Source organism: Dama dama, chromosome 2, assembly GCF_033118175.1.
Source record: "Dama dama isolate Ldn47 chromosome 2, ASM3311817v1, whole genome shotgun sequence".
Lineage (NCBI taxonomy): Eukaryota > Metazoa > Chordata > Mammalia > Artiodactyla > Cervidae > Dama > Dama dama.
Genome location: NC_083682.1, coordinates 14,013,803 through 14,022,633, shown reverse-complemented (window position 1 = coordinate 14,022,633; position 8,831 = coordinate 14,013,803). Strand labels below are relative to the sequence as shown.

Here is an 8,831-nt window from a genome sequence, read left to right as displayed (position 1 = left end):
GGACCAAACTAGTGCAAAAGCATCCACATTACAAATGAGAAAATCGAGGACCCCTGTCTAATTCCACACGAGTGAGTTAGCGGTAAAGTTTCCATCCAGCCTTGCCTTCAGGTTCCCTGGATGTTTTCCCAATCCTCTTGTCTTCCAAAAATGGGTCCCTCTCTTCCTTTTCTCGCCTGCACATTTTCTTTCCCAGGAGACCAGGTTCTTAGGAAAAGCAACTGCGGGTCTTAATCTGGGACTAGTCAATCACAAGTAAATGCGTCAAAGCGCTTTGCGCATGCGCCTATTGAGCCTAGGCACCACCCCCCGGACTCCACCCACTCCCCTTCACCCCTCAGCAACATGGCCTCTGCGGCAACAGCCTCTCTTGCCAGGCACAGACGTGGCGACTTCTGACGTCATAGGACGGCGCCGGTAGTCCCGGAGGCTGCACGTGGGCTCGGAGTTGGTCCCGGAACCATGGATACGCCGCTGAGACGCAGCCGCCGGCTGGAAGGACTAAAGCCTGAATCTCCGGACAACCCCACCTCAATTTTGCGGGTGAGACGGGCCCTTGTGGAGTTCGAGTCGAACCCAAAAGAAACGAGGGAGCCTAGGTCTCCACCGGGCCTGGGATCTCCCAGTCGTCAGCCGGAGACAAGCCCAGGATCACCCAGTCTGCGGAAGGGGCCAGCCTTAGGGTCCCCTCGAAAGCAGCCAGAGCTGGACTCAGGGTCCCCCCAGGGTCAGCGAGATCCAGGCCTGAATTTTCCCCAAAGTCAGCCGGAATCGAGTCCTGAATCCCACCTACTTCAGCCAAAGCCAGGTGAGGAATCACCAAAGTTATCCCAGGACCAAGGAGAAGCGGACTCGGAGTTGCCCAAGAATAAGGAAGAGCCGACCCCGGGGTCCCCTCGACGTCAGTTGCAGCAGGACTCAGGATCACTAGAGCCTTTCCCCGGTCAGAAAGCACCGGGTCCTGAGCCCTCGAAGCCACTGCAGGAGCTGACACCGCGGTCGCCCGGCTCCCCACGGGATCAGCATGAGCCGAGCAAGCCACCTGCAGCTGGGGAGCCGGCGAGAGAAGGCCCCGCGCCAAAGAAGCGAGAAGCTTCTTCGGCCCAGGCCCCAGCGTCCAAGAAGCCAAAGGAGGAGGTTCCTGTAATCCCGAAAGGGAAGCCCAAGTCTGGGCGGGTGTGGAAGGACCGCTCAAAGAAGAGGTGAAGTGGGGGACAACTGGGCAGTATTGGGGTTTTTTGTGGTGCTGGGGCCTGGGTGCAGTCTGGAGATAGGTCATGGGTTAAAGAGAGCTCACATCAGTGGGGAGTCACACAAACAGGTCATTATAACCTGAATGTGGTAAAATGCACTGAGATCTCAGGCAGGGGTGCCCTCAAAGGACCCCTGGATAGCACCCTCATGTCTGTGTTCATTCAACACAATTTTATCCTTGTCTCTGCCCTCTCTAGAAATGGGGCAGAAGCAAGTGTACCAGCAAGGGAGGTCTTCATGGACCAACATCCATTACAGTTATTTGCCTTTTTTATAAAGGTGTTAATGAGCACCCAGTATAAAGGACGCTACTAAGCATTCTAGTACCTGTTGTCCAGGGAAAGGGCCTTTCAAACAGGGACCAGCATGCATCTTGCCATTTAATCTGCCCATCAGCTCTCTGAAAACAGCAGGCATTAGGATTATCCTCATTTTACATGTGAGGACCCCTTGGCTCAGGGAGGCTAAATGAGTGCTAGAGGCAGGACCTGAACACAGATCTGACTCCGAAGCCTGCATGAAAGCCTTTTACGTATGCTCTGTAGATCCACCTTGCACTGGATTGCAGCCTTCTTTTTTTCTTTTAATTTTTTATTGGAGTCCAGTTGATTAATAGTGTTGTGTTAGTCTCAGGTGTACAGTGAAGTGATTCAGTTATACATATACCTGTATCCATTCTTTTTCAAATTCTTTCCCCATTTAGGTTGTGACATAATATTGAGCAGAGTTCCCTGTGCTATACAATAGGTCCTTGGGGCTGTCCATTTTAAATACTGCAGTGTGTACATGTCAATCCCAAACTAACTATCCCTTCTAAAGGGTAGGCATGAGGTCACATCTTTCTGTGCCGCAGGCAGTAAGTACTCTGTTAAATGCTTGTTGAATGAAGGAACAAAGAGGCTCAGCTGATTAAAGAAGTGTTTAGGCTGCCAGTAAGGAGAGGTCCTGGGAAATCCCATGGACAGAGGAGCCTGGCAGGCTACAGTCCATGGAGTCACACAAGAGTCAGACAAGACTTAGCAACTAGACAACAATAAAATCACCTGGCAGGCAGGAACTTGTGACTGTGAGGAACCACGGGGAAGGCAGTGATTTTAAGGAAGGAGCAGAAATTTACTAAGAATTGACTGTATATCATGCTTTGTGTGCTAGGCCTTTTGCAGATGTCATATTGCTGAATCCCCTGGAGCCCAAGGCAGTGGGAATTATTCCCCTCCCCCATTAAATGGAGCAGAATCTAAAACAGGGAGTAATTTCCTACAAGTTACCAATCAGAGGCTTTGGGCTGTTGGAGAACTGGGTGGTGGCACTGCCCCTCCACATCGATGCCAGCAGGTCCCAGAGAATGCTGGGGCCAGTGATGGCCAGGCAGGACCAGATGAAAAGGCTGGTTCTGGTGGGAAGAGGGTGATGAGCAAGTTGAGTGTAGGAGCCTGGTACTTGGGAGGTGGAGGGGGGAAATGAGCTCGCTGAGCAAGAGGGGGCTGCCTGCACCCATGAACAGGCTCAGCAGAGGATACCAAGAAGTGAGAGAAACAGGGTATTTTGTCCCAACTCACTGCATGAAACCCTTCCTGACTTCCTGTTGTTTGCCTGGAGACGTGCTCCAGACTTCTTCCTCTCCTCCGTCATCACTGAGCATCTCTCACGCTGACCTCCCCTCCGTGTGCCCCTGTGGGTGATGCTCCCTCCCACTTCAGGGCCTTTGCACATACTGTTCTTCTACTGAAAGGCTGTCCCCCTGGCCAATCCCTGCTCATCTCTCAGGGCTCAGCTTAAACATCGCTCCTTGGGAAAAGCCCTCTTTTTCCAACCCAACAAAGGTCAAATCCTCAAGCTGTGTGTTGTCATTGTACCTTATACTCCTCTTTTGTTAACACCCCCACTTGCATAAATGCTTGTTTAGTTCTGTGATTCTTGTGGGCTGCCAGCTCCCCCTCTAGACCAGAGGCTTCAGGAAAGTGGGGATTTACCTTTAATGGCTGGATTCCTCCAGAGCCCAGCACATGCTAGACACTGAGTTGAACAAATAGATGAATGAAAACAAAAGGTAGTTCATTCATTTAACCAATTCACATTGCATCGAGCTAGGGTCTGGGGGTAAGCATGGCTGTAAATGAAACATTCTGGCTGTGAGAAACCGGTAACCAACACATAGTATGTCAGTAACAAGTAAAAGAGCAACACAGTATGTCAGTAACAAGTAAAAGAGCAGAGAGTGTGGGCCATTGTCACAATGATCGGAGATAACTTTACTGTCCCGGGGATGTGAGCAGAGGCTTGAATGAACATATCGGAAAAGAGTATCCAGGCAAGGGGAACAGGAAGTCCAGAGGCAAGCCTGTGCTCCCATGATTGAGAAACAGTCCAGAGGCCTCATCAATGGGCAATGGGGGCGCCGTAGGAGGAGAGTGGTCAGAGGGGTCATAGGGCCAGGTCACGCAGGTCCTTGTAAGGACCCAAGTGTGCGACGGAGACATGGGAAGTATTGAGCAAAAGAGTGATGCAACCTGACCTCTGGGAGGACCGGTGTGGCCTGTGGGGGACCATTCCGAGGGCAGGGGCGAGAGCAGGGAGACCAGTAAGGAAGCTGCTGCGGTAGAATTAAAGCACCTTCAGAAGCTGCACCAGGCCTGTGGATAGGGGCCAGAAGGGCGGTGGAGTGGGTGTTTGGGATCTTTGAGGAAGCAGCTCTGGCGGTTGGTGAGTAAGCCCCAAGACTAAATGGCGGCGGGGTCGGGAGGCCAGCACCAGCTGCGGGGGGGTGGTTCAAGGGACGCAGCCAAGCCTGAGAAGGCCCACCTCCCATGTCCAGGCCCAGGGCCCCCTTCTGCCCAGTCCTCCCTGAGTGAGCAAGCTCCCATCTCTAAAGGGTGGATTCACTGAGCACCTACCATGTGCAGAGCACTGGGCTAAGTGCTTCTCAGGCCGAGAGCCACTAACCCTCCCACCACCCTTTGCAATGGCAATGGCTCTCGTCTCCAGGTAACACAGACTCAGAGAGGCTGCCCGGCCCAATGTTACACAGGTAGTAAGGGGTGGATCCAGGCCTGCCTTCCTTCAATCTCCAGGTAAAAGCAGTGCTCTGAAACTGCACTGCCCCTGTGGCTGTTTAAATAGCTTACAGTTCAAGTTCAAAATTCAGTTCCCTGGTCATCAGCCACATTTCAAATGCTCAGCAGCCAGTGTGACTCGAGGCTCCCTGATTGGCCAGCATAGATAAAGGGCGTCCCCACTGCTACAGAAGGGTCCCCTGACCACTGCCCCGGGAGGATGCAGCACGAGTCCTGCCCGAGGCTCTGTGTGTCCAGCTCCCCTCGGCCTTGTCCCTTCGGGGGCCTCATGCCCCAGTCTGAGATGCCTGGCTATAAGGGCAGGGAGGGAGTCCATGCAGCAGGCCCTTAGGGAGGGGGAGAGGGAGCAGCGGGGGACAGGCAGAACTGGGGAGGGGGAAATCAGGCTGAGGATGGACAGGCCTGGGGTCAGGGTCCAGGTTGTATGTGCCAGACTCCTAGGGAGCAGGAAGGGGGAGAGATGAACTGGAAGAGCAGTTCTGAGCCTTCCGGGGAGTGGGAGTGAGGACTCTGCGTGGTGCCCACTGCAGCCTTCAGAGCCCTGCTTCCTGTGACCACGTGGGCTGTGATATAGTGGACGTGGATAACAGGAGCTCTGGAAAGTCAAGAAATTATTGAGGGAGGTGGAAAGGCCACTACAAAAGGATCTGCTGAGAAGGAAAGAAGGCCCATGGGACACCTGCACCCCAGGCTTCAAATCGTTCAGAGAAAAAGAAAAGGGAGGGGCATGGTTGCAGAAACCCCCAGGCCCACATCATCAGTCTAGGCAGCCCTCAGCATTTTCCTGGTCGTGCTCCTCGTTCCTTCTTGATCCTCAAAGTGTTTCTCCTTTTTCCTGGAAGATTTTACAGCGTATCCTACATAGGTCATCCAACCACTAGATCCTGGTGGTGTTCTTACAGAGGTGATCTCGCTCCTCCTGTGACCTTGTCACTGTCACTCTCTAGAATATCCAGGCTTCCCTGATGTTGCCTAGCTCCCACTCCGTATTCACGTTTCCCCTGCTGGGAAGAGAGACTCTGAATCACTGCAGGGGACTGTGAGCATTTGCATGTTCTGAGATGAAACGGGCACCTCGGTAGGGAGTGAACCCCACTCCAGAGGCGTCCACACCTAGGCCCCCTGCGCTTGGCCAGAGCAGTGGAGCTTGCTAGCAGAGGCCATTTGGCCTGGACTCTTGATCACAGACTGCTCCTCAGGAGCAGGGTGACCCAGAGCAATTATTTAACCTCTCTGAGCCATGTCAGCACCTCTGTAAAGTGGAGAGAAAGGGAGTACCCACCTCAGGCACATAACCAGGGCTTCAGAAATGGCCTCGGGTGCGATCGGGGGCCCTGTCCTGCCCCAGGCCTGGACGGTTGACTGCCTGGGGAGCTGGCAGGTGGGGGAGGTGATTCTGACCAGGATCTGGGGGAGAAGGCCCGGAACTGAGAGGAGGGAGGGCATGGGGGCATCACACCGGCTCCTTGAACGCCCACTTCCCACACCCAGGTTCTCCCAGATGGTTCAGGACAAGCCCCTGCGCACATCCTGGCAGCGGAAGATGAAGGACCGGCAGGAGAGGAAGCTGGCTAAGGACTTCGCTCGGCACCTGGAAGAGGAGAAGGAGCGGCGCCGGCAGGTGAGAGGCAGGCCAGGCAGGGGCTGAACCGGTGTTGGCCGTAACAGGGGCAGGTGGGGAGAGGAGCTGTCCTCTAACCCAGAGACCTTGGGAAGACAGGGAGCCTGGCCAGAAGCAGAAGCGCAGTCCAGGACCCCAGGGTAGGGAAGCCCAGTGGAACATCAGATTTAGCCAGGGACCTTATGTGAGCCCCAGGGATGGGAGGAGGCCCAGGATGAAGCCCCCTGGGCCCTCACTGGTGATCAGAGCATTCAGTGAGATGGGCTCAGGGGTCCCTGCCCTGGACCTGCTCTGATGGGAAGGGCTGACGAATCGGAGGCTTTATCCTGGGTATTGTTGCCAGTGTCCTCTGAGACAAGCTCCCACACATCAGCAGAGAGGGCTGCCTGCAGAATCCTCCAGCTCCTCCCTGACGCTCAACCCAAGGCCACAAATGTCCCGTTAGAGGTTCACGCCCAACTTCTTTAGTCTCCAGGAAGCGCCAGCAGGCAGCACCCAGAGAGAGGGAGGTGCTGGTGTTGGTTCACCAGGAGCAGAGTGATCAGTAGGACTTCACTCACCCAGGGGTCCCAGGAGCCCCCAAAGAGTCAGACACCTTGCCTCTAGCTTGCAGTCCCTGCCCGCCCTCAAGGGGAGAGGTGGGCCAGTCACCCAGCCATCTGTCCCCCGCCTTGAGTCGCCCCAGCTCAGCTCCTGTGGCAGAGACCCTGCAGATGGTGTGGTTGCCACCGTGTACTGGGGCCTTATCTCGCTTCCTGTGCGGCCCTGGCTCCCTCTTGGGCAAGACAGAACCTTCTTGTCACCATCCCCTTCAGAGGTGCCCCTGCCCAGCCCCCAGCCCAGACCTTCCCCAGCCTCCAGGAACTCAAGTATCACTTCTCCTTTCTCTCCACGGGCCCAGGCTGCCCCTTCTATCTTGAGTTGCCAAAGCCAAGAGGCCCCTGACCACACACAGCCTCGAGGCCGCCATCCCTGCCCCGGGCCCACCAGGCACAGTAGTCAGCATAGCCATTCCAGAGGAAGACTCCATCTAGATTCACCTTCTAAGTGTCCCCAGTGGGCCGGTACTGTTCCAAGCCCTGTGTATGTATTTGTTCATTTAGTCCTCAAAGCAACCTCATGTAATCACACCTTCACTTTAAAGTTAGGAGGTAGAGGCCCAGAGCTTAAACCACTTGGCCAGTGTCACCCATTTAGGAAGTAGCAGAGTCAGGATTCAGACTGACCCAGATCGCTTTGGGGTCTCTTCTTTGCAGCTTTCGCCCTTCCTAGCCCTGCACCGGGGTGACCCTTGGAAAGCCAGCCCTCACCCTTGCCTTTGCATTCTAGGGGCTCATGGACTTCAAGGAGGAGGGAGACGCTGAGAGGATGGAAATGAGGGGAAGGGCCAGTGATCCCTTATCCCCGGGCGGCAGTTGATGAGGGGCGTGGTGCAAAGGACCACTGTCCACGTGAGCCTGAGCTTCCAGGTGGGGCACCACCCATGTCTTACACCTGATCAGGTGCCCACCTTCTCAGGCGGAGTCAGGAACTTCCTGCTACAGCAGGCCTCTGGGTGGTGGTCCCACGGGCACAGGAACAGTGTCCTCACTGGCTCTCTACCCCCACAGCACCAGGAGCAACTGGGAACTGGGATAAGTGGCCCTTTGACCCTCCTCCCTGGGAATTCTCTCAGCTCTCACTGCCTGGGAGACCGGGGCCACCCCAGTGCCCAGACCCATAAATACCTCCTTCTCCTTTGTGTCCAGGAGAAGAAGGAACGCCGTGCGGAGAACCTGAGGCGCCGCCTGGAGAACGAGCGGAAGGCGGAAATTGTCCAAGTGGTGAGTGTCGCCCTGCCTGGGGGACGGGCAGGATGTCGGGTTCCAGACACCCTGGCACCCCTCCCTCATGGCCCCCTGGTCGTGCCATGATCCCAGGCCCCCGCGGTGACCTCCCTTTCCTTGGGGAATGGGGTGGAGAGCCCAGCCACACTGATGCCCTCCCCTCAACCATCCCCAGATCCGAAACCCCGCCAAGCTCAAGCGGGCGAAGAAGAAGCAGCTGCGATCCATTGAGAAGCGGGACACACTGGCCCAGCTGCAGAAGCAGCCGCCACAGCGGCCGGCCACCAAGGTCTGAGCTCAGGATGGCCGAGGCCTTCGGTGGCCAACCACCGTGTCACACACGGCAGCCCCCGGGCCACTGGCCACCCGCCTCTGCTGATCCGGCACTCCGGCTCTGTGGCCCCCAAACGGGCTGCACCCGAGCTGGGGCTCTGAGCCTTCGAGGGCCATCGGGCAGGTCTCTGTGGAGCAGACGGAGCCTGGAACTTCCATCCTGGAACAGAGACTGGAAGACAGAAAAGGGTCAGCCCTCTCCTCCCCCCTACTCCCGACCACTGCCCTCTTCTCTCCAAGTGCCTTCAAACTGAGAAGAGTAATTTCTGCTTCCTCAGGGAGCTGAAGACTGGAGGGTGACTCCCCAGAATGTGTGGGCTCTGTCTCAGGGTCCTGGGTCCAACCCAGGCCAGGAGATCAGAAGTCAGGAATCCAGCTCCCCCTTGAACCTTTCCAAAGGCTGTTTTGGATCCCTCTGCAGCCCACTGACCCTGTCACCCATCAGACTAAATCTAACTCCAGCACACTTTGCAACACTTAAGGTTAAAACAATGGGGTGGGAGAGGCATTTTTTGGGGAGGGAGGGATAGTGTCTATCTCCCCCTCTCCTGTCCCAGACTCTGCAGAAGCCCCCAGAAATCTGATTAATTCATGCCATCCAGTCTCCAGCAAAAATCTTTATTGAACGCCTGCTGTGTACCGGCACAATTCTAGGTGGCAGGGAATACAGACAAAAGTCCCTGCCTTCAAGGAGCTTTCATTCTGATGGATAAAACATAATAA

General features: G+C 55.6%; 1 protein-coding gene across 1 annotated transcript; it reads left to right on the top strand.

Annotated features, from left to right (window-relative positions):
• The first annotated feature begins 353 nt into the window (after positions 1–353).
• Positions 354–8,830, top strand: CCDC86 (coiled-coil domain containing 86). Its single transcript, XM_061166505.1, has 4 exons — positions 354–1,202; positions 5,820–5,949; positions 7,698–7,772; positions 7,951–8,830. The coding sequence occupies exons 1-4, from the start codon at positions 463–465 to the stop codon at positions 8,068–8,070; spliced, it is 1,065 nt and encodes a 354-aa protein (XP_061022488.1). The 5' UTR covers positions 354–462; the 3' UTR covers positions 8,071–8,830.
• The last annotated feature ends 1 nt before the right edge of the window (position 8,831 follows it).